Source organism: Phoca vitulina, unplaced genomic scaffold (assembly GCF_004348235.1).
Source record: "Phoca vitulina isolate PV1807 unplaced genomic scaffold, GSC_HSeal_1.0 scaffold43, whole genome shotgun sequence".
Taxonomy (NCBI): domain Eukaryota; kingdom Metazoa; phylum Chordata; class Mammalia; order Carnivora; family Phocidae; genus Phoca; species Phoca vitulina.
Window position 1 is genome coordinate 13,659,494 of NW_022589746.1, and position 27,055 is coordinate 13,686,548.

Genomic DNA, 27,055 nt, shown 5'->3' on the forward strand with positions numbered 1-27,055 from the left:
TGTATAACTCATTAAGATAGAATATTTACAAACTCACAATGTTTTGGGGGAAATATGTCAAGATACATCTTTTAAAACACAGTTTTTCTTTTATTACATTCTTTATGAGGGTGGAACATATTCTTAACAGTTAAAGATTGAAAGTCCTAAAGAGGGGTGCCTGGGTGGCTCAGATGGTTGGGCGTCTGCCTTTGGCTCAGGTCATGATCCCACCTTCCTGGGATCAAGCCCCACATTGGGCTCCTGGCTCAGCAGGGAGCCTGCTTCTCCCTCTCCCTCTGCCTCTCCCCCTGCTCATGCACGCTCTCTCTCTCTCTGTATCTCTGTGTCTCAAATGAATAAATAAAATCTTTAAAAAATAAAAAAAATAAAAAAATAAAAGTCTAAAAGAGTAAAAAATAGTAACTTAAATCAGAAACTACTGTAAATGTTTCAACAGTAAAATCATTAAATAAGCAAATAAATGAGATTGAGAAATTTAGTTCATATAGTTTGTTTCTACATAATCAAGGATGTTCCTACACTATTGGGTGGTTATTATTAACCGTTAAGTTGGTTATTTTATAAGCACAAACATAGCCCAAAGTCAAATAAGGGCTAAAACAATATAGTTCTAACTCTGAAATAGAATTTAAAATGTCTGGAAGCATATGTACCAAAATATGAATGCTTAGCTCAGGGCTGTAGATTACAAGTAATTTTTTATTCCTTTGAGTTTTTAGTGCCTTTCAAAATTTCAACATCTTACTGTTAGGATCAGATAAGAAAAAAAAAAGTAAATCTTAAAATTCAAAGTTAGACTATGTCAGTTGACTGATAGATAAGAAGCCTAGTCAACTCAACAAGACTCTACCCTGGAGAAGACTAACTGTACAGACATATGAGACACGAAAATGTGATTAATAATACCTGGATTTTTGTTTCTCAAAAATCATAGTAAATGAATTGGAATAGTTCCTGAAATCAGTTCTTACCTTTAGATTTCTCTGGTAACTTCTGATTTTTTTGGCACCTGGATCATCACTTACAACTTTTGATTCTTTTAAAGCATATAATGATAATCAGGAAATGGTTTAAATTCAATGTGTATTATTTGTGATCAGTTTTCCTTAATGAATAATCCCCATGATAGGTAAGGGATTATGGTTACAAAGGAAAGACAGAGACGAATGTCTAACACTTCAGTGTGTGTAATTTTCTCCTGCAAATATAAACATATGTGCAGAACAAAAAATAACTGATAAGGAAACTGTTTGCTCATAAAAGTGTAACTGCTTTCTTTGAAATTACTATCCTATGTAATTTTTAAATAGATAATATTCTTTTAATAGATACTATAGCATGCCTTCTTTTTTTTTTTTTTTTTTTTTTTTTAAGATTTACTTATTTATTTGAGGGAGAGAAAGAGCACGAGTGCGGGGTTAGGAGCAGAGGGAGAGGAAGAGAGAAGCTCCAGCAGATGCTGTGCTAAGTATGGAGCCCAAAGCAGGGCTCGATCTCACAACCCTGAGATCCTGACCTGAGCTGAAACCAAGAGTCTAGTGCTCAACTCACTTTGCCTTCAGGCACCCGTCAGCTTCCTTCTGAAAGCATTCAACCACTCTTCCCCTCCCACCTTGTATTATAATTGTTTCTTATCTCTAATATGAAGCTATAAATTTCTTAAGGGTGTATCTAACTCTTTTTGCATAATCCACAGTAGCTTGAGTTATTCCTTATAGATAGTAGGCATTGTACAAACATGTAAGAGTGTCTGAATAAATGAAGGATGGATGGGTGGATGGGTGGATATTTGGAAGGATATGAATGTTGGCTGGTTTTATTGTACTTGGCGCTCCTTTTCCCTCTAATGAAATATGTATTCATATGGTACTTGATAAGATAAACCACTGATAATTATGACTGTAGTCATTATAAATAAAACGATCAAACAAAAGTAACAAAGAGCCTTTATTTGAAGCCACAAAGTGAATTAACAGATTTTCTCAATAAATGTACCAAAGTAATGAAGGGTGCCTCTAATATCTTGGACTGAGCTGACTAAAAAATGTCCCAACTAATTTGAAACACTAATCTTATATTTTCTTTTAATAAATATATTTTTAAGGATTTAGCCAAGATTCAGGTTAAGAAAGTCTAATGTGTTATAATCATATATGCCTGTCAAATTAAGAGAGCTTTGTCAAGAGTTCAGATAATGCTTGACAAACATTTTGCTTAGCACTGTTGAAGTATTTGCAGTAGTTTCTGGTTTAAGATACTACTTTTGGCTCATTTTTACTTATAATCTTTAACTGTTCAGAGTAGGATACCATCTTAAAGATATAATCAAGAAAAAATGGTTATAAATAAGTTTTGAGATTTCTTCCCACCCTATTTTCAATTTGAAAAGAAAAAAATCTGTTCTAAACACTTTTATACAAGATCCCTAATCAATTTAGTGGAATAGAGAAGAAAAAATCATGAGGACTAAATCAATTAATATGTATTATTTAATACATATGTAATTTATTAATATAGAAAGTGCTTTGTAAACTCTAAAGTGAAATGTAAATGCTGTCCCTTTTTAGCAACATGATAAAGCTCATCTCTGGCATTTGGACTGCTTTTCTAATAATATAATAGGCTGTTTCTCTCTAGATGAAGTCTCATCATATCACAACCGAAGAACAAAATTATACACTTTTAGACATACCACTGAGTAATCAGCTCCCTTCAAAAGGATGTTTGGTTTAATAATGAAAGCAACTTAATAACTGAAATTATTACCCACTGAGTTACTGTCACCATAATGTTCTAAAACAGAAAAATTTCCTAGAATAGGAAACATAGCCTTTTAACTGATACTTTTGAAGGAAAATTTCTGTGAATACCATTCTTGATGTGAAAGTAGCATTTCTCCCTCCCTCCCTCTCTTCTTTCCTGTCTTGCTTTCTTCCTCCTTTCCTAAATCCAGACTTTTCTCCTTCCTTCATCCTTATTTTCTCTCCTCTTTCCTTTCTTTTCACCTCTCCCTTGCAAGCATGTTCGAACTACCAGCATTAAGCATAAAAGGGAATTTCCATTTGCTCTCCCTCTACCTCTGTGTGCTCAGCTAATACCATTTCATCCACCCCCCTCTAAATGTTTTCAAGACCATAAAACTGGACTTCACATCCCAAGGAATAGGAAAGTTGCCTAATACTTACTGCCTGAGCATGCAGTAAGTTTTGCTGTAAAAATACACTGAATGACAGACTTTTGCTCATTAGGGTCGTCTTCATTTATTCCAGAATTGTGTCTAGTGTATATGTGAAATTGGCTTTTTTATTTTACAGTGCTGAAATATGACTCACACATGAATTGTGGGTTTGTTTATAAACAGAATTCAATGTTTCTCCTCTGGTCTCCCATATTCGTTATAACTGATAAATAATATTTTATGGTTTCTGCTCATCGGTTGAAGTTTTTAAAACATTGTGAACATTGTGTTATAATGCCTTTCTGAAGAGAACAGAGAAAATCTTCCCCTTTAGTAGTCAAAAAATGTTGTGGGACCTGAGTAAATATTTAAAAAGGCATATGATACCTGTACTAATACTTTTCCAAATGCCTCTTTGATGAGGGTCCACACAGATGGCAGGTATTCCTGCAGAATATCTGTGAAAGGGAAAAACGCAACACTAATTAGTTGATGCTTGCACCAGGAATGATAAATTCTGTAATGCCATCAATTAAGCTTACCAAGATTCTTAAATTATTCATTGATCAGTGCAGGGATACACAGACAGAGACAGCCACTTGGAATTTAACATGGCTTGAAAATTCCACATTTTCTTCAACTCTTTAGTTAAGCATAATGGTTGGCTTTACTATTTGAGGACACTTAGAATATTAGCAAGATGCTTTTTTTCTGTGTTTCAAAAAATGTTGCTGGGCCAGGATTGCTTTCTAAATAAAGATGATTTGCAAATGACATATGGTTCCAATTTCAAAGCCAAGATTATAGTCCTGGGTATTTTATTTTGAAAAGAAATTCCATATGTTTAATCTGTAATAGAGAGTATAAATACAAATGTTTTTGTACATGGGTGCTACACCCCTCCTTCAAAGTATGTGTGCGTGTGTATGTGTGTTGGTCTCTGCAATGTGTAGATGGGTAAGTAGGTATTCTATCATGTGTGTCCATGTTATGAACTATTATTTGTCCATGAAAATATTGCTTAGGAAGTTTTTAAAAATAAAACTATATACTTACGCTGTAATATTAAGTTAAAAATCAGGATACTAAATCATAGCTGCCCTAGGATTACAACTCTATAAATGACAACAGTCAAGTTCTGCAGAAAAAAAACTGAAACAAAATACATAAAGATATTCCAATTCATTATTTCTAGTTAGAGATCTATGAGTGATTTCTTAATTTCTTCTCTCAGTTTTTAAAAGTTTTCTATAAGAGGGGCGCCTGGGTGGTTCAGTCAGTTAAGCATCTCACTCTTGATTACCGCTTAGGTCATGATTTCAGGGTTGTGAGATCCAGCGCCATGTAGGTCTGCTTAGGATTCTCTCTCTCCCTCTCTGTCTGCCCCTCCCCCTGCTCACATGCATGCACGCTCTCTCTCAAATAAATAAAGTCTTAAAATAAAAATCTTTTCCATAATATTAAATTGATGACATTTTAAATGAGAAGCATTTTCCTTAATTAGAGGGAATTTATTTCAGAACACTTATGAAGGAAATTGAAGAAGACACAAAGAAATGGAAAAACATTCCATGCTCGTGGGTTGGTAGAATAAATATTATTAAAATGTCTATGCTACCTAGAGCAATCTACATATTCAGTGTAATCCTTATCAAAATGCCATTGACATTTTTCACAGAACTGGAACAAATAATCCTAAAATTTGTATGGAACCAGAAAAGACCCCGAATAGCCAGAGGAATGTTGAAAAAGAAAACCAAAACCAAAAAAGAAAGCCATCACAATGCCAGACTTCAAGCTATATTACAAAGCTGTGATCACCCAGACAACATGGTATTGGCACAAAAACATATACATAGATCAATGGGACAGAATAGAGAACCCAGATATGGACCCTCAACTCTATGGTCAACTAATCTTCGACAAAGCAGGAAAGAATGTCCAATGGAAAAAAGACAGTCTCTCCAATAAGTGGTGCTGGGAAAATTAGACAGCAACATGTAGAAGAATGAAATTGGATCATTTCCTTACACCACACACAAAGATAAACTCAAAATGGATGAAAGACCTCAGTGTGAGATAGGAATCCATCAAAATCCTAGAGGAGAACACAGGGAGTGACCTCTTCGACCTCAGCTGCAGCAACTCCTTGCTAGACACATCTCCAAAGGGAAGGGAAACAAAAGCAAAAATGAGCTATTGGGACTTCATCAAGATAAAGAGCTTCTGCACAGCAAAGAAAACAGCCAACAAAACTAAAAGACAACCTACAGAATGGGAGAAGATATTTGCAAATGACGTATCAAGTAAAGGGCTAGTATCCAAGATCTATGAAAAACTTATCAAACTCTGGGGGAGGAGCAAGATGGCAGAGGAGTGGAGACCTGGATTTTGTCTGGTCCCAGGAATTCAGCTGGATAGGGATCAAACCATTCTGAACACCTACAAACTCAACAGGAGATTAAAGAAAAGAATAGCAGCAACTCTATGAACAGAAAAGCGACCACTTTCTGGAAGGTAGGACGTGTGGAGAAGTGAATCCGAGGTGATATTCAGGAAGATAGACGGCGGGGGGAGGGAGCGTCTGTCAGCCGCTACCAGCCAGTGATAGAGCCCAGGAGCACAAAATTGGAAATTTGAGAAGTCTGCTCTGCTGAGGGACGTCGCTCCAGTGGCTAAGCAGTGGGGGTGGAACCCTCACTGGGACAGTGTGGTCTCAGGACCCTCGGGGTCACAGAAAGATGGGGGGTGCCTGAGTGTGGCAGAGCTCCCAGGTATCAGAGCGGGGAAGCCAGCTGCAGGGATGGAGCCGAGGAGTGGGCTCTCAGCTTGGGGTTGCCATAAACTGTGATCTGCGGCACAGTCGGGCCACTGCTCCTCCAGCAGGGACCCAACAAGCGGCAGATCCGGGGAGACTCCCCTTCTTCCCCTGGGAGGAGTGGCACGGGAGTGCACCGCAGGCATCTGCTGGGTGTGGAGACTCCACACAGGGTCAAGTGCCAGAGATAGAAATGATCGGTCACAGGCCGGGTGACCACAGAGTGCGGCCAGAGTCGGGGAGACGGGAGTGACTGACTGCTTTCTCTGGTGGCTCACTGAGGAGTGGGGCCCTGAGTTCTCGGCTCCTCCAGGGGCAGAGATTGGGAGGCCGCCATTTTCACTCTTGTCCTCCAAAGCTGTATGGAAAGCTTGCAGGGAACAAAAGCTCTCAAGAGCAAACCCAAGCAGATTACTTAGCCCGGACTGGCAAGGGCAGGGCAATTCCACCTCCCGCAAAGACATTTGGGAACCACGGCAACAGGCGCCTCCCCCAGAAGATCAGCGAGAACAGCCAGCCAAGACCAAGTTTACTGATCAATGAGAATGGCAGAACTCCAGTGCTAGGAGAATACAGCACATAGAATTCATGGCTTTTTTCCCCCCTGATTCTTTAGTCTTTCAAAGTTAATTTTTTTTCTTTTTTTTTTTTTTTTTAGATTTTATTTATTTATTTGACAGAGAGAGAGAGACAGCGAGAGAGGGAACACAAGCAGGGGGAGTGGGAAAGAGAGAAGCAGGCTTCCCGCCGAGCAGGGAGCCCAATGCGGGGCTCGATCCCAGGATCCTGGGACCATGACCTGAGCTGAAGGCAGTCGCTTAACCAACTGAGCCACCCAGGCGCCCCTATTTTTATTTTTCTATATTTTTTTTGAATTTTTCTTCTTCCCCTTTTCAACCAACATCTCATCAATACCTTTTTTAAAAATCTTTTTTATTTTTCATTTTTAGAGTCATATTCTATCCCTTCATTTTAGTTAACCTTATTTTTGGTATATATATAAGTTGTTCTCTCTCTCAAATTTTGGGATACAGTTTCTTCTACCATACCAAAATATACCCTAAATCTCTAGTGTATGGCTTTGTTCTAGTCTCCTGCCTGATCACATTCTCTCCCTTCTTTTATTTTTTTAAATTTCTTTCTTTTTTCAACCAACTTCTTATCTTATCAATTCCTTTTATAAAATCTTTTATAATTTTCACCTTTACAGTCATATTCCATCCTTTCATTATATTTACCCTTATTTTTGTACATATATAAGTTTTTCTTTCTTTCAAGTTTTGGGGTGGCACTTTCTTCTACCAGACCAAAATACACCCAAGATCTAGTCTGTGGCACTGATTTATTCACCAGCCTGATCATATTTGATCATCTTCTTTTTTTTTTTTTTTTCCTTTTTCTTTTTTTTTTCTTTCCCTTTCTTTTCCCCCTGTTTCAGGTCTCTTCTGACTTGTTTAGTGTATATTTTTCTGGGGTCATTGTTACCCTGTTAGCATTCAGTTTTCTCATTCATCTGTTCTACTCTGGACAAAATGACAAGACAGAAAAACTCACCTCAAAAAAAAAAAAAGAACAAGAGGCAGTACCGACTGCCAGGGACATAATCAATACGGACATTAGTAAGATGTTGGAACTAGAATTAGAATGACGATTATAAGGATACTAGATGGGCTTGTAAAAAGCATGGAAGATACTAGAGAAATGCTTTCTGAAGAAATAAAAGAGTTAAAATCTAACCAAGTGGAAATCAAAAAGGCTATTAAAGAAGTGCAATAAAAAATGGAGGCTCTAACTGCTAGGATAAATGAGGCTGAAGCAAGAATTAGTGATATAGAAGACCAAATGATGGAAAATAAAGAAGCTGAGAAAGAGAGAGAGAAACAACTACTGGATCACGAGGGCAGAATTTGAGAGATAAGTGATACCATAAGACGAAACAACATTAGAATAATTGGGATCCCAGAAGAAGAAGAAGAGAGAGAGAGGGGCAGAAGGTATCCTGGAGCAAATTATAGCAGAGAACTTCCCTAATTTGGGGAAGGAAACAGGCATCAAAATCCAGGAGGCACAGAGAACCCCCCTCAAAATCAATAAAAATAGGTCAACACCCTGACATCGAATACTAAAACATACAAGTCTCAGAGACAAAGAGAAAATCCTGAAAGCAGCTCGGGACAAGAGGTCTGTAACCTACAATGGTAGAAACATTAGACTGGCAACAGACCTATCCACAGAGACCTGGCAGGCCAGAAAGGACTGGCATGATATATTCAGAGCACTAAACGAGAAAAACAGCCAAGAATACTATATCCAGCTAGGTTGTCATTGAAAATAGAAGGAGAGATAAAAAGCTTCCAGGACAAACAAAAACTAAAAGAATTTGCAAACACGAAACCAGCCCTACAAGAAATATTGAAAGAGGTCCTCTAAGCAAAGAGAGAGCCTAAAAGCAACATAGACCAGAAAGGAACACAGACAATATGCAGTAACAGTCACCTTACAGGCAATACAATGGCACTAAATTCATATCTTTCAAAAGTTGCCATGAATGTAAATGGGCTAACTGCCCCAGTCAAAAGACACAGGGTATCAGATTGAATAAAAAGCAAGACCCATCGATATGCTGTCTGCAAGAGACTCATTTTAGACCCAAAGACATCTCCAGATTGAAAGTGAGGGGGTGGAAAACCATTTACCATGCTAATGGACATCAAAAGAAAGCTGGGGTGGCAATCCTTATATCGGACAAATTACATTTTAAACCAAAGGCTATAATAAGAGATGAGGAAGGGCACTATATCCTACTTAAAGGCTCCATCCAACAAGAAGATCTAACAATTGTAAATATCTATGCCCCTAACATGGGAGGAGCCAATTATATAAGCCAATTAATAACAAAATCAAAGAAACACATCAACAACAATACAATAATAGTAGGGGACTTTAACACCCCCCTCACTGAAATGGACAGATCATCTAAGCAAAAGATCAACAAGGAAATGAAGACTTTAAATGACACACTGGACCAAATGGACTTCACAGATATATTCAGAACATTCCATCCCAAAGTAACAGAATACACATTCTTCTTGAGTGCCCATGGAACATTCTCCAGAATCGATCACATCCTAGGTCAAAAATCAGGTCTCGGGGCGCCTGGGTGGCTCAGTCGTTAAGCATCTGCCTTCGGCTCGGGTCATGATCCCAGGGTTCTGGGATCGAGCCCCGCATCGGGCTCCCTGCTCAGCGGGAAGCCTGCTTCTCCCTCTCCCACTCCCCCTGCTTGTGTTCCCTCTCTCGCTGTGTCTCTCTCTGTCAAATAAATAAATAAAATCTTAAAAAAAAAAAAAAATCAGGTCTCAACCAGTACCAAAAGATTGGGATCATTCCCTGCATATTTTTGGACCACAATGCTTTGAAACTAGAACTCAATCACAAGAGGAAAGTCGGAAAGAACTCAAATACATGGAGGCTAAAGAGCATCCTACTAAAGAATGAATGGGTCAACCAGGAAATTAAAGAAGAATTAAAAAAATTCATGGAAACAATGAAAATGAAAACTGTTCAGAATCTTTGGGATGCAGCAAAGGCAGTCCTAAGAGGAAAGTATATAGCAATACAAGTCTTTCTCAAGAAACAAGAAAGGTCTCAAATATACAACCTAACCCTACACCTAAAGGAGCTGGAGAAAGAACAGCAAATAAAGTATAAACCCAGCAGAAGAAGAGACATAGTAAAAATCAGAGCAGAAATCAATGAAATAGAAACCAAAAAAACAGTAGAACAGATCAACAAAACTAGGAGTTGGTTCTTTGAAAGAATTAATAAGATTGATAAACCCCTGGCCAGACTTATCAAAAAGAAAAGAGAAATGACCCAAATCAACAAAATCATGAATAAAAGAGGAGAGATCATAACCAACACTAAAGAAATACAAACAATTATAAGAACATATTATGAGCAACTCTATGCCAGCAAATTAGATAATCTGGAAGAAATGGATGCATTCCTAGATGTATAAACTACCAAAACTAAACCAGGAAGAAATAGAAATCCTGAACAGACCCATAACCACTAAGGAAATTGAAGCAGTAATCAAAAATCTCCCAAAAAACAAGAGCCCAGGGCCAGATGGTTTCCCAGGGGAATTCTATCAAACATTTAAAGAAGAATTAATACCTATTCTTCTGAAACTGTTCCAAAAAATAGAAATGGAAGGAAAACTTCCAAACTTATTTTATGAGGCCAGCATTACCTTGATCCCAAAATCAGACAAAGTCCCCATCAAAAAGGAGATTTACAGACCAATATCCCTGATGAACATGGATGCAAAAATTCTCACCAAAATACTAGCCAATAGCATCCAACAGTACATTAAAAGGATTATTCACCATGACCAAGTGGGATTCATCCCTGGGCTGCAAGGTTGGTTCAACATCCACAAATCAATCAATGTGATACAATACATTAATAAAAGAAAGAACAAGAACCAATGATGCTCTTAATAGATGCAGAAAAAATAATTGACAAAATACAGCATCCTTTCTTTATTAAAACTCTTCAGAGTGTAAGGATAAAGGGTACGTACCTCAATATCATAAAAGCCATCTATGAGAAACCCACAGAAAATATCATTCTCAATGGGGAAAAACTGAGAGCTTTCCCCCTAAGATCAGGAACATGGCTGGGATGTGCACTATAACCACTGCTATTCAGTATAGTACTAGAAGTCCTAGCCACAGCAATCAGACAACAAAAAGAAATAAAAGGCTTCCGAATCATCAAAGAAGAAGTCAAACTCTCACTCTTTGCAGATGATATGATACTTTATGTGGAAAACCCAAAAGACTCCACCCCAAAACCGCTAGAACTCATACAGGAATTCAGTCAAGTGGCAGGATATAAAATCAATGCACAGAAATCAGTGGCATTCCTATGCACCAACAAGACAGAAGAAAGATAAATTAGGGAGTCAGTCCCACTTACAATGGCACCCAAAACCATAAGATACCTAGGAATAAATCTAACCAAAGAGGCAAAGAATCTGTACTCAGAAAACTATAAAATACTCATGAAAGAAATTCAGGAAGACACAAAGAAATGGAAAACGTTCCATGCTCATGGATTGGAAGAACAAATGTTGTGAAGATGTCAATGCTACCTAGAGCAATCTACGCATTTAATGCAATCCCCATCAAAATACCATCCACTTTTTTCAAAGAAATGGAACAAATAATCCTAAAATTTGTATGGAACCAGAAAAGTCCCCGAATAGCCAGAGGAATGTTGAAAAAGAAAAGCAAAGCTGGCAGCATCACAAATCCGGACTCAAGCTCTATTACAAAGCTGTCATCATCAAGACAGTATGGTACTGGCACAAAAACAGACTCATAGATCAATGGAACAGAAGAGAGAGCCCAGAAATGGACCCTCAACTCTATGGTCAACTAATCTTTGACAAAGCAGGAAAGAATGTCCAATGGAAAAAGACAGTCTCTTCAACAAATGGTGTTGGGAAAATTGGACAGCCACATGCAGAAGAATGAAACTGGACCATTTCCTTACACCACACAGAAAAATAGACTCAAAATGGATGACAGACGTAAATGTGAGACAGGAGTCCATCAAAATCCTAGAGGAGAACACAGGCAGCAACCTCTTCGACCTCAGCCGCAGCAACTTCTTCCTAGAAACATCGCCAAAGGCAAGGGAAGCAAGGGCAAAAAAAGAACTGTTCGGACTTCATCAAGATAAAAAGCTTTTGCACAGCAAAGGAAACAGTCAACAAAACCAAAAGACAATTGACAGAATGGGAGAAGGTATTTGCAAATGACATATCAGATAAAGGGCTAGTATCCAAAATCTATAAAGAACTCATCAAACTCAACACCAAAAGAACAAAGAATCCAATCAAGAAATGGGCAGAAGACATGAACAGACATTTTTCCAAAGAAGACATCCAAATGGCCAACAGACACATGAAAAAGTGCTCAACATTGCTCGGCCTCAGGGAAATCCAAATCAAAACGTCAATGAGATACCACTTCACACCAGTCAGAATTGCTAAAATTAACAAGTCAGGAAATGACAGATGTTGGCGAGGATGAGGAGAAAGGGAAACCGTCCTACACTGTTGGTGGGAATGCAAGCTGGTGCAGCCACTCTGGAAAACAGTATGGAGGTTCCTCAAAAAGTTGAAAATAGAGCTACCCTACGACCCAGCAATTGCACTACTGGGTATTTACCCCAACGATACAAATGTAGGGATCCAAAGGGGTACGTGCACCCCGATGTTTATAGCAGCAATGTCCACAATAGGCAAACTATGGAAAGAGCCAAAATGTCCATCAACAGATGAATGGATAAAGAAGATGTGCTATATATATATATGTGTATATATATATATATATATATATATATACACATATATATAAATGTGCAATGGAATATTATGCAGCCATCAAAAGGAACGAAATTTTGCCATTTGTAATGGCGTGGATGGAACTAGAGGGTATAATGTTAAGCGAAATAAGTCAATCAGAGAAAGACATTTATCATATGACCTCACTGATATGAGGAATTCTTAATCTCAGGAAACAAAATGAGGGTTGCTGGAGTTGGGGGGGTTGGAGGGATGGGGTGACTGGGTGATAGACACTGGGGAGGGTATGTGCTATGGTGAGCGCTGTGAATTTTGTAAGACTGATGAATCACAGATCTGTACCTCTGAAGCAAATAATACATTATATGTTTAAAAAAGGGGGGAGAAGGAAGGGAAAAATGAAGGGGGGGAATATCGGAGGGGGAGAGGAACCATGAGAAACTATGGACTCTGAGAAACAAACTGAGGGTTCTAGAGGGAGGGGGTGGGGGGATGGGTTAGCCTGGTGATGGGTATTAAAGAGGGCATGTATTGAATGGAACACTGGGTGTAATATGCAAACAAGGAATCATGGAACACTACATCAAAAACTAATGATGTAATGTATGGTGATTAACATAGCATAATAAAATTAAATTTAAAAAAAAAAAAAAAAACTTATCGAACTCAACACCCAAAAGACAAATAATCCAGTCAAGAAATGGGCAGAAGACATGAGCAGGCATTTCTGCAAAGAAGACATCCAAATGGCCCACAGACACGTAAAAAATTGCACCACATCATTTGGCATCAGGGAAATCCATATTAAAACCACAGTGAGATACCACCTCACACCAGTCAGAATGGCTAAAATTAACAAGACAGGAAAGAAGAAATGTTTGCGAGGATGCAGAGAAAGGGGAATCCTCTTACACTGTTGGTAGGAATGCAAGGTGGTACAGGCACTCTGGAAAACATTATGGAGGTTCCTCAAGAAGTTTTAAATAGAGCTACCCTACAACCCAGCAATTGCAGTACTAGGTATTTACTCCAAAGATACAGATGTAGTGAAAAGAAGGGGCACATGCACCCCAATGTTCATAGCAGCAATGTCCACAATAGCCAAACTATGGAAAGAGCCCAGATGTCCTTTGACAGATGAATGGATAAAGAAGATGAGGTGTGTGTATATATATAATATACACAATGGAATATTACTCAGCCATCAGAATGGATACTTACCATTTGCATTGACATGGATAGAACTAGAGGGTATTATGCTAAGTGAAATACATCAAGCAGAGAAAGACAATTATCATATGGTTTCACTCACATGTGGAATATAAGAAACAGTGCAGAGGACCATAGGGGAAGGGAGGGAAAATTGAATGGAAAGTTATCAGAGAGGGAGACAAACCATGAGGGAGACTCTTCACTCTAGGAAACAAACTGAGGGTTGCAGGTGGGGAGGTAGGCAGGGTAACTGGGTGACGGGCAGTAAGGAGGACACGTGATGGAATGAGCCCTGCGTGTTATATGCAACTGATGAATTATTGAACTCTCCATCTGAGACTAATGATGTACTATGTGTTGGCTAATTGAGTTTAAATTAAGAAAAAAAAAGGAATTTCAAACTGTCTTTTCAAAAAGTGATCCACATCGTTTTAACCAAGCCTGGTGGGATGGACAGATTTTCTTAAGTTAAAAAGCTTTCATCCTTATCACATTTGTCATCCACTCACCTTCTAAATCTAAATAATATCCTATCCTGCTTAAGACATATTTAGGTCAAATAGATATTAGGAGGAAGACTTTTTTTAACTATTTGAACTTAAAATGACTATGAGTGTTAAACATTTAAGATCCCAATCTGAATGTACTTGAAAAGTTGTTGTAGTGGGTGTTGTTCTTCAGTTTTACTACCTTATGCTCTTTGGTTCCTATCAATGCCTTTTCACAAGATTCTGGATTTGGTTAGATTAAAAACATGTAAGTATTATGGGAGACAGGACGGGGGGATAAGGAAACATGGATCATGGTCGTGGGTATACTACAGAATCGGAGTCCTGGACAAGTCACAGACTCTATGGGCTTAAATTTTATATTATCTGTGAAAACAGAAAATCAACCAGATACTATTTTTTCCCACAGTAAAATAAATACCTATTTCACTTTACAATGTAAACCCATCTCTACGTCATGATGGAGGCATTCTCTGGGAAGGTGGGGAATTTTGCCATTTAAAGAACAATGGCAAAAATCCTATTTGAACATTAATCTCTACTATGGGGATTATTTAATCATTTATTTTATCATTCTATTTTTTTTGAAAGTTGTATAAGGTCTGCCTGCCAACTGCAGGCTTAATTCATTTGATGTCCATGAACGCAATGCACCACAGAAAACTTGACACTCTATTTGCTTGATTCCCTAGCCTCCCAACACTTCCTTCTGGTCCCTTTTTGTATTAGAAACACTTCGTGTTTTATCTCAGCATTCCAGTTACCCTGTCCCCCAGATGAGATCATTACCCAAGGGCCTAAGGTAATGGCTCTCTCACCTCCTTCCGGCTGGGCCCGCAAGCAAGTGTCAAGTTCTTCTTCATATATTTAAAACAAAAAAACAAACAACAACAACAACAACAACAAAAACAGTGCACGTTATAGTGGTTAAGCAACATTTAACTTTACATCAACAGATACCCAATGTTTCAGGACTTGAAAACAGGCATATTTTGTTTAACACAATACACAAAGCCATTTTCATTCATTAAGATTATAGAGACTCAAAATTAAAATATAATGTAATTTCTTAAAGCACTTGACCATTCTCCATCCACATGCTGGACATTGCTAGGGATTTGATAGTTAGCGTCAAGGCATCGTGATTTGGATAGGAGCCGTGGTGTAGGCTTGATGGATATGAGGGAGAATGATGGCCTCCTTCCCTGTTGGCCTCCACACCACCAGGCTTATGACTTGAGGTCAGTTTCTTAACCTCTGGTGCCTCAGTACCCTCATCCATGTGGTGGAGGTAAGACTGACTCACAGGATTGCTGTACCTGTTGAAGTATTTGTTACTGCATGTAAAGCACATAGAACAGTGCCCAGCATATGGGCGCCGTGTAAGTGATGGCCCTGATTATCACGTGAACACTCTGAATACAGACATTCCTCTCATTCCTCTGTTCAGTCTAGTTTAGTGGTTGCCAAGATGTAGTGCACACAAGAGTTACTGTATCTGGTTGCATTCAGTAATTTTCAAGGGTAATTGTCATGTCTGTGTGTATTCATTTTGTGCTGACCCTATAATATTTTATATTATAGGTATACAATAGATGAGACTTTATTATATAAAGTAGGTCTGAACACAGTCCTAGGTCCGTACTAGGATATTGAGTAGAGTGGTTTAAACAGTTGCATTACTCTTCCTAGTTGATGCTGAAGTCAGTTTCTTGATCCCTCCAAAATGAGTTGACTCCCCTATAATTGTCTTCTGTTCTTTTCCTATCTTCCGCATATGTATTTTGCCTTTGAAGATTAGTTTATAGTTTTGTTAAGTGACGATAGTGATGCTTGTCTTTTACAGTGTGTTGGAGAATTGGAATTAATATATGTTCATGATCATTAAAAGGATAGTGCATACAGGAGGCATTCCGTAATTGGTGGATCTTGTTGTTATTTCCCAGTAGAATTGACCCATTAACTTTGTGATGTATATCATTTTGTGTGTCACAGACTTTATTCCATCCGTTCTTTGAATATCTGCTTTTTCCAGATACAGTTCTAGGTGTTGGGAACTATAGAGGTGAACAAGATGGGAGAGGTCCCTGCTCTCAGAGTTTATATCATTATCTGATGTGTTTCTTACTAATGTATCTACATTGAATGTTTGAATTCATTTTTTTTTTTTAGTTCCTTTTAGATAGTTTCAATGTACTATTGACTAGGTTGTTATTGCAACAACTCGGAAGAGGATTTCTGATGACTGTGTTTTTCCCCACAGCTCCTTCAAGCATTTGATTGGAGGACTGGATGATGTTTCCAATAAAGCATATGAGGATGCAGAAGCTAAAGCAAAGTAAGTGACATTTTTTTTTTCCTTTGGCCTTAGTCTTGATTTAAAGAAAATGATTTTGAAGAAAAACAAGATTAAATATTTTATTGAACTTAAAAAGCCCAACATTCTGACAGGAAGAAACTAATTCCTTAAGAAGGGAAAAAAAAAGAAAAACAAATTTCGAGGTAATGATTAAATACTATGCTTACTTAGTATGTATCTTCTTAAACACGAAATCATAATTTTGGGAGGAAGATCATCTCAACAAGGGAAAATGGTAAATTTAAAATCCAATATAAATAATTGAACCCAAACACATTATTTCTCCCATTGAAAGTACTTCTGAATGAATGGTGGTTGTTGTGTTCAATAGTTGTTTGTGAAATTGTACGGAAAGTGATAAGGCTGGAAACATTTTCTGGTGCAAATACATTGTTGATTTACATTGAGCTGGTGTGGTACAAAGATATCAGAATGATGTGAGATAGTATGTATCCCATGAAGTATCATTTTTGTATAACAAAATACAATTTGATCCACTAATAATACTTACTTTAAAACAAAGCTTTCATCTTTTTGACAAAGATTAGAAATTATTTGAGATTGGCTTTTGCTGAAAAAAATTCTAGGTTATTTTTAAAAAATTGTAATCTTTAGAATCCTGCCTTCTTTTTTCCAATGAGCAAATTTAAGGAAAAGCAATTCAGTGTTGATATCACACAGGACACCTGAAGGATTAAACTGACAAAAATTTATCAGTACCTAGATAGCTCAGGGACAGAATTTGATTGGTTTTGTAGTAACCTCAAAAGCAAATAATAATAATAATAAAAGTGCTTTTGTCTTGAGACTCTAGGAAGATTAAAAATTTGGTCTAGCACTTAAAAAGTACCACAGTTAATTTCAGCTTATAAAATTCTACTATTTTAAAGCAGTCTAAATATATTCACAATTTCTTTTCTATATATTTGCTTTCGTTCCCTCTGCTATTTGGAGGGACACAGACGTATGTCCTGAGGTCAGACGGTAGCAGAGCCTTTGCAGAGATTTGCCTAGACAATTGCATGAGCCAGTTTTAACACCAAACTCCACACAATGATGGGGATTGCCAGTACTGTGGATGATAGATATTGATTTTCTGGTTTTCTACAATAGATTAAAATACACATTAATGCTAAGTTTAGACTTTAGTTTCTGGTATTCGCACTAATCCTACTGAGATGGGAGAGGGGACCATTTAAAATCCTTACCAGTTTTAAAAATTATAAAACTCCCTTTGTTATTATTGGACTTTATCCCTAGAGGAACATATGCTGTATAAAAACTCATAATTTATGTTAGCATGTTTTTTCTTAGGTGTATATATACAGTTAAGATTGTCTTGGGTCATTTCATATACATATAGATATCACATTATATACATTTTGTATATATAACTGGTGGTAATATTCAAAATTCATCTAAAATCTACATGAGCAACCATCTAAATACTTCAGTTACTAGAAAAAGTCAGAGGTCTTTTAAGCTAAAGCATTCTTTGGTCTGTTTCTGCTTCCTGCTAAATTTTAGATTCATATAATGAAAGTTTCTGTATAACTCCTATCTGCCCAAAGTTGAGTCCAGTCACAGGCTTAAAGGTGGGGCGGTGATAGGAAAGCGACTTGAATCAGCTGTCTCCTTCTTGGTGTCCCACTGGCTTTATAAAGAGAGCTGTGTGTGCATCTCATGAATTCTGGGCATTTGTGGGCTCACTTGCTCATGCCTCAACCAAAAGTAACAAGGAAAATAAATACGCTGAGGTTGAGATCAGACAATTACAAGATAGGAAGGGTGAGGATACTTCTCACTGGAAGAGAATCGGTATGAAAAATACGATCCTGGACACGGGGTAGGAACCTTGGGTTCTGTTTCTGCCTCTGTCATTTCCAGCCAAGTGATCTGGGTCATGAGTTAACACTGCCTCTCAGTGTCCTTATCTTACCTTTAATAAGGTATTTCTGTGATGTAATTGATGGCAGTATGTAGAAATACTGTGTAAATTATAAAGGACTGTAAATGATATTGTTGGTAGAAGTAATCACTGGAAGTATATCCTAGTGCATTTGATAAATTGCTTGATTCATAGATAATGACTGCATATCGATTATGTAAAACTTCCTGGGCAGGAAGTATTTACTCTGATGTACACAAACTACTCTCACTTTGGCAGCATATCCTAAAATTTAACCTAGCCTGGAAAATATCCATAAGTACCATTTTTGTAAAAATGGTAACATTTACTTAAAAGAAAGTTCAGGGGTTCCTGGGTGACTCAAATGAGTCCATTCATGTGTTTTAATCTATAGCCGCTTGACCTGAATATAGACTTAAAGACCCTGCACTGAGTTTCTGTAAAAGTCAGCTCAGGTCATGATCTTAGGGTCATGAGTTCAAGCCCAGTCTTGAGCTCCATGTTGTGCATGGAGCCTACTTTAAAAAAAAAAAAGTTCAGTTATGATTAAAGAGCAAAGAAGGGCAATAAAATGACTACTTCCATCTAAGTGGCTTAGAATATTGTGAGTTGAGCCAAAATTTGATAGACTAGAACTTAGTTATTATGTATATACATGGATATAAGTTAACTAGGAGAGATTAGTTTAAACTTTTCTAGTTCAATTAATACTAAATCCAAATGAATGCATAACCCATGTTCCTTAATATTGATTATTACTTAGAAAAGGGGAATACCTTGATAAAAAAATGTCTAAAACCACTGATCCAAATTCTAGACAAATTGATAAATGTAACCTTTATTCCTCAAAATAGCCAACTACATACATATATCCTGGCAAAGGTCTTTGTTACACCCTTTATACTGTTTGCAAAAACATAAAAAATAATATCTGAAGATTTCTGAAGTTGAAAGTATCATTTTAATTAGGTGTCCTATCACTCAGAGGTAAACTCTGAATTATTCCCCAGGCAAAGCTTTGTAGTTGAACTAACAAGTTTAAATGTCTATTTGTGTTAACACTGTTGTCTCTTTATTAGATTTCTTCCCCTTAAGTACATTGTGCCTTCATCTTTGTATTTAAGGAGCTTCTAAGGTTTGCCATTTCAGGGCCTATGGACATGCTCTAATTGGTCGAAATTCCCTGGATAATTCTTATAAGGCCTCTACATCTCTATATAGATCACTAAATCTGTACCATTTAGAACTGAGGTGTTGATTGGCTCCATCGTGTAAGCATTATTTTTTAAGAGCTCCTTGATTTTGCGGAATCCCCTAAAGATGAGATTGGTATTACTTAAAGCCCCACTAAAAGGATCATGTTATTTCTCCACATGAAATTATTGTTGGTGTTGTCTCACTGACAACACCTATTGGGTAAAAAGAGAAAAAAAGTGGGCCTGACTGCAAACATCAGTCAACGGTTAGAAGTTCAGTTGTGAGAAACTCAGCTAGTAGCATAATTAGGCCTCAGTGGCAGGATGGTCTGCAAAAGGTAGTGAGCGTCGCTTGCACTCGGTGAGGCGGCTGGTCCAGGAGATTGCTGGAGAGATATGTCCCAGGGAGGTGGTTCTCAGATCTCCTCTGCGCTGGTATGTGCCTTCCACCTGCCTCAAAACATCTATTTCCTACAAAGAAAATTATTCTTGACGGAAACTTTACCTTTATGGCATGTTTAAGCTCCTCTTGATTGCTGCTAATTATCCACTAAGGGCGAGTGGGAGAGGGAGAAGCAGGCTTCCTGCTGAGCAGGGAGCCCGATGCGGGGCTCGATCCCAGGACTCTGGGATCATGACCTGAGCCGAAGGCAGACGCTTAACGACTGAGTCACCCAGGTGCCCCAAAACCTGTCTTATAATACTAAGCATTTTGCAATTCTGACAGCTCTAGGAATATAGATTCATAAGTGCATTTATTTATGGTCTAAATTGATGATTCTCAACATTGTTTTTCACAAGGAACTCTTTCTCATGCAAAATTTACATAAACCTGCAAATGAGTCCAATCATATATTTTAATCTATGACATCACTTGATCTGAATATAGATTTAAAGACCCTGCACTCTCTAGCCGCCCCCGCCCCCCCGTCATAGAAGCATTAACCACGTTCATTCACTTTGACTCATGCACTGATTTAGCCAACAAATATTCTCTGTGTTCCTACAAAATGCTACATATAAAGCAGTGAATAAAATAGACATATGTCTTGCCTTCTTGGTGCATATGGGGAGAGAGACACACATTACTGATTCCCTGAGGAAATGACATTTTATCAAGATTTGAGCTGAATTGTAAAGAATTAGCTGGTACTGGCTAGGCAAGAATTAGTTGGTATTGGGGCGCCTGGGTGGCTCAGTTGGTTAAGCGACTGCCTTCGGCTCAGGTCATGGTCCTGGAGTCCCGGGATCGAGTCCTGCATCGGGCTCCCTGCTCAGCAGGGAGTCTGCTTCTCCCTCTGACCCTCCTCCCTCTCATGCTCTCTGTCTCTCATTCTCTCTCTCTCAAATAAATAAATAAAATCTTTAAAAAACAAACAAACAAAAAACTTCATAAAAAAAAGAATTAGTTGGTATTATCTGGGCAAGGAAGTACAGAGAGCATTGTAGCCGGGGAAATAGCATTTGCAAAGCCCCCTTGGTAGGAAACAAGACTGCCTCTTCAAGGAACCAAAATACCAACAAGGCTGGGACCTAGAATGCAAATGTCAGAGATTAGATGTTAAAGAATTAGGAAAATCACTTCAGGCTTGTCAGTTACCAAAAGAGATCAGTTGGTTTACATTGTAATTGAGCACCCTTTCCTCCGCATTTGGAGGAGTACAGAGTGAAAGCAGAGAGAAGCAACAGAGTATTTTCCAGGGGAAAGCTGATGGTAGACAGGGCTAGAATGAGAGCAGTAAGAATAAAGAAAGGCAGTTGAGAGATAGGCAGCAAAGCCAGTAGTCTCCTGAAGGAAATAGATGTTGGTGACGAAGGGGAGCATGGATGAGGATGATGTAAGGATTTGGGGTCTGGAAATCAGAGGGAGGCAATGTCATTCGATCACTAAAATAGAATATGGTTGCCAGGTTTGAAGAGCAGGGTGACCTCGAATTGATTTCTGCTCAGGTTATATACAGAGAACCCTTGAGAATAGTTGGGCAGGTCTGGAGCTCAGAGAAGAGGTTGGTATTCATTTGAGAATATGAGTATTTATGTGGTAGGTGGAATTAAAGATGTGGATGAGATAGAAAGTAAAGAATTAGAGTAGAATATCCTGGCACTGAGGGTTTGTTCTTGAGGAACTAGCATTTAAAACTCCGTGAAAGGAGAAGGACCAACCGCGATGGAGAGAGTTTAAAAGTCTAGGCAAGTGGGTCTCAGGTCCTTTTAACCATCATAGACAAAAGCAGATTTTGTGATGTGATTTCTTACTTAAAAAGGTTTTGCTTGGGACGCCTGGGTGGCTCAGTTGATTAAGCGGCTGCCTTCGGCTCGGGTCATGATGCCAGGGTCCTAGGATCGAGTCCCACATTGGGCTCCTTGCTCAGCGGGGAGCCTGCTTCTCCCTCTCTCTCCCTCTGCTGTGCTCTCTCTGTCAAATAAATAAAATCTTTAAAAAAAAAAAAAAAAAAGGTTTTGCTTTTCTGTTTTAATTAGGTACTATTCCTTTAGGTTTAAATGCTGTCCTCTCTCTAGAGAACCTGTAAAAAATCTGAAATTCTCCCAAGAGGAATTAATATTTTTTCCTACCATCTTAGCGTAAATATGTATAAGCTCCTCCTGCAGAGATAAGCTGAGCCTCTCTCTGGGCACAGAGAGGAGAGAGGGACCCTGAGCAAGGAGCCACAAAATGACCAAAGCTGTAAAGACACCATTGGGACCGCCATCTTGTCCTGCCCTACTCCCCACATTGTGCGCCTCTCTCTTATTTCCACTTACTCTCCACCTTGTCCTGAAAAATGGACTCTCAGAACAGGTTTACATAGTTCAGAAAGAAAAAAGTAAACGAGAAAGCTGAAACTGTCGTGCGGAGCCAGGAATAAGGAGTGTGCAAAGCAAGATCCTATCATGAGGGCATGAGAAAAAGGTGATGCCCAAAAATAGGCATCAGGATCGACTCTGACTTAGGGCCATGAAACAATGTAGTACCGCAGTTGCTTCCTCGGACTCTTTGCAAGAACGAGAGACTATTGCCCACATATGGACCACTTGTTTGACCTTGTGGCTTAGTCCAAATAAAAATTTTACTCCTCTTTCTGTAACTAGTCTTCCTTGATTTAAAGCTCCCCTTCTGTTTACAAGTTCATTTGCAAAGGAACATGTTAGCCTGGCTGGTGTTTTCAGAACAGCTTTTGGTCGCCAAGCCTTGTTGTTTGACACAATGTGACAGCAGTAAAAATGTTCTCTCGTTACATTTCATTAGCAGAGACAACCCTTGAGCTGCTCACTCTGCTTGTCATGGGGCGGATGGTGGCTCTGTGCTCTTTGGCAAGTTACTCAGGCCTTTGGAAATTCACTCATCAGAGGCATCTCAAAATAACAAAGCTATGCGAATCAGAACAGAGGTCTGCATTCTTCTTCAAGTCTTCCCAAATGCCCCGGGGTTGTCTAGTGTCTAGCAAACATGAGATTTTAAATGCATAATCAAATACACATGAGTTTGCTCTTTGGAACACCCTGACTTTGAAAATTTGCCCTTTCTTACAAGGGTTTCTCTGCCAGGCATTTTAGGGTAAAGATCTTAGTATTTCCACAATCTTATCAACAATTTACTTAAACTAACGTGGGCTTGATCTAAGCACTTCTCAGGGAAATGAGCCTGGAAAATTGTTTTTCCCCCTATGGAAAGAATTCAAGTGAGCAATATGCCAATTCAATGGAAAGAACAGCAAATGGCTTTCTGAAATAGCCCTCACACCAGAATTAGAACTTGCTGACCACTTCCAGGGTTGAGTAGACAGAAGACAGTCCTGTTCTCTGGGCAATAAAAATTGTTTTCCGTTTTATTGCAGGGTGAAAGCATAGGAGACTGAAATTTTCAGTGGTTGGCCCCTAAGCCTAATAAGCTGGCTTTCCTCTGTGCGAGAGCCATTTGGTTTCCAACCCCAGCACATGCAGTCGGGCTGGGAGGAGGTATGGGACCGTTGCTAGGGCCACTGGTGCTCAAAGATGAAAGCTTCATGTGAGTGGTAACTATAGAGCATCAAAGTCGCCTCTTGCAACTGCAGTCATACTGATTGAGTAGCTCTTTTAAAAAAAAAAATGATTTTCAGGATAAAAGTACTTGGCCTTGGGTAGGAGTATTTTTTTTTTTCTGTTTCATTAAAAATTTTAAAACTCTCAAAGGCCATTTGTTAATTTCTCCTCTGTAGCGTTACTCTTTAAGACTCCCTAGGTAGCAAGACTTTATAAAGGTGAATCCCAGAATGTCCTTGCATGCAACCTTTTGTAATTGACAAGAGCAGAGGTCTAAAGATAATTGAAAATTCTAGCACTGCTGACTTGCTTGGTGCATGCCGACAAACCATCTGATTCTCGGCTGTTTTCTTGTTCCAAAAAGGAAGGATGTTTCCTTTATACCATTGCCATATTAGACAACAGCAGTTGGAAATTACTTGAAAAACTGGGGCGCCTGGGTTTAAGCATCTGCCTTCAGCTCAGGTCATGATCTCAGGGTTCTGGGATCGAGCCCTGCATCAGGCTCCCTGCTCAGCAAGGACGGGGTCTGCTTCTCTCTCTCTGCCATTCCCCCTGCTTGTGCACTCTCTCTCTTCCTCTCTCTCTCTTTCTGCCAAATAAATAAATATTGAAAAAAGTTTTAAAAGGAGAAATCACTTCCAAAACTTCAAGAGCTCTGTAAATCGTAAGGATAATTTGGTCCCATGTGGCAATGAGGTCAGTGTTTCCAGAGCCTGAGACAGAAAAGGGAACCACCCAGTGCGTGCGTCCCTTCGATATGCTGGCGTCCTAGAGCCTGTTTGTGATACAGTCCTTTTTAAAAAGCAAAATATAGTCATACCTAGTATATCCCTTCTGTTCTCAGCAGTTTCGACTGAAAAATAGTAATCTTTGACTAAAATACCTTTTTCAATGCAGGCAGTTTCTCTCCCTGTTGTGAAGACAGCCTAGGGCATGATTCTAATGCTGTTTTACATATGAGGTTGAGCCATTCTCAGGAGCAAACCTTTGAACCCAGGGAGATCGAGGCTGATACTCAGTGCTGAAAGAGGTCCCTCGTGAGGCCACGTGCATAGAGCAAGAAGCTATGGAGCTGGGAGCGATGGGCTTTAGTCACAGCATGATGCAAACTTCTCTGTCTCCGTGTGACCTTGAGCAATAGGTCTAGCACCTAGCACTAGCCTCTCTGGACCCGTTTTTTCCTAATCTGTAAAAATAATCCTCTTAAATCCTTCCTAGTGTGGATGCTTAGAATGTGGAAGTTAACAAACCATACTTTCAGAAGCATAACCCCCTTTTACATAAACAATATTTTCACGTGCGCTGTGTTCTAAATTTATAATGAAGACATCTTTGTGGTTGTCAGCAGAAGACAGACTCTTAAAGATCACGGAACCATTTGTGGGTGTGTATTTTAACAAAAGTCACCAAGCTACAATTTCTTTCCCCTTCGAATCTGAGAGTATTGCTGTTAGCGCTTACTTTATTCAAAATATTTAAATCAAAATGTATGCAGTTTTGCTTGAAGTACGTTTTGATAACTCATAGTAGTTAAATAAATTAGCTTCTAGAAACAAAGCAGTTTTCATTTTCATCATTATACATACAATTTTCTCTTGCCAATGTGACATTTAGATATGATAATATGCCAGCCTATCTTTCAATAAAATGCCATTTGAAAATTACAGAGTACCTTGGAAACTGGAAATGTTAGACCAGTACTTCTCCCAGGAATCCCTGTAGAAAGAAAGGATTTTTAAATAATGAATTAAAATGGTGGCGTAAATTGTTTTAATACAATGAACACAGCACACCATGTTAATTTATGTCTCTAAATTGTTATTTGAGGAAGATGAGATAGCATAGAAATGAAGTATGGCTACTGCTCAAAACCAGTTGTGTGTATGTGTGTAAATTGCAAACATTAGTCAACTCTATAAACTGTTTTAATTACTTCAGGCCCCCAGCTTATGCTCTACTTTACCCGATATGTGGGGATATAAAACAAAAGCTGTTACTCTCATATTCAGAAACTGTTCAGACATTTTAGGCAACTCAGATTCCTGTTGAACATACTGAATAATAATGATCCTAATATCCTTGAAAAGGGGAGAAAGCAGGTTCCTAAAATGATGAATTTAAGAGCACTTTCAGTTCAAAGACTTGGAAAGTATGACTCATTAGGCATACAAGTAATTCCTCATTAGTTTTCCCAAGTTTTTTCTTGTTGTTGTTAACTGATGCTGATTTTTTTAAGCGCCATGTGCTTATTATGGTAGTAAAATTGGCTTATCAAAATGTCACAATTAAGTAATACATCCATTTTACTGAAAACAATTTTGTCCAAGGATCTGTCCTCTCAAATCAAGATCCCTTGCTCACCATGCTACTCAGCAGATTAATTTTGCACAGTCCTCTGGATGGAACTCCTGGTTTTTCTTCTTGAGCCTCTTTATTATATTAGTTGAGCAATTAAATTAATGATGAAGAATATTCTTTAGTTGATATTAACAATTCTTTTCAAATGGGCTCCAAAGGGTTGACTTGAGAAAGAAAAGGCCATTGAAGAGATGGCAACTTTATCAACAGACAAAATATAGATGGTGCTTTTTTGAGTGAGGACACAAACTAGGAGAGTAGATGAGCCCCTACCTTTGGAGAGCTGTTGACGCGCACATTGATTAATATTCCCTTCCGCACTGAAGCAGGTGATCAGAACACCAGCTTCATAGGCCAGTGTCTATACGGGAGCGAGTAGGGAGTGCAAGGAATCCGGAGTGTAAGAGGAATGGTTCATCACTTACCAAAATGTGATTTCCCGAGCTCATTTTTTAAAAAGCCAAAGATACAATAATTGCATTTTACAGGGTATGATTTTCCTAGCTTATATTTTCAACTGTTGCTTGCATTCATGAGCCACACTAAGAAACCATAAAAGTCAGGTAGGAATACTTCTCCCTCCAAAAAAGTTCAACACGCTCCAAACAATTAAATAGATAATGTCCCAAAACAGAAACATCTTATTCCTTAGTATGACTAAAAGCAAGGCACAGTATCTGTTTTAACCAATTTCCTTTATCTACATTATTATTTAAATGCATCTATAATAGTATACTTTGTCAGTGTTTTCCTTTTTACTGATGTTCTTCAAGTAAATAAAAATGAAATAGTTAATAAGAAATTAATTTTATTAGATTGAGCCATATGAAACTGCCAATAGTTGACTGTTTTTAACGATCTCATATGGTTCAACTTATGATTTCAGAAATAATTTCTGACGCCATGCTTAGTACAGAGTACTGAAGAATTAGCCCGTTACCGTCGCTATCATGCTACAGTATTTAATCGATACATTCAGAATTTCCTTCTAGATGTGTCAGTGTTCAACTGTAGTCACCACTTTTAAATTTTAATAGTTTCATAAATATTCTGCCTAAATCCATTTATTCCAAAGCTTATTGCATGAGCCTCAGCCTTTTGCTATTTT

At 38.4% G+C, this 27,055-nt stretch overlaps 1 protein-coding gene across 2 annotated transcripts in view; it reads left to right on the plus strand.

Annotated features, from left to right (window-relative positions):
* PRKG1 (protein kinase cGMP-dependent 1) overlaps positions 1–27,055 on the plus strand; it is a 1,214,718-nt gene that overhangs the window by 1,095,263 nt on the left and 92,400 nt on the right. For both annotated transcript variants that reach the window (XM_032430422.1, XM_032430421.1), the window contains exon 9: positions 16,366–16,440. In XM_032430422.1, coding sequence (XP_032286313.1) covers positions 16,366–16,440 — 75 coding nt within the window. The remainder of the gene's footprint in view (positions 1–16,365; positions 16,441–27,055) is intronic.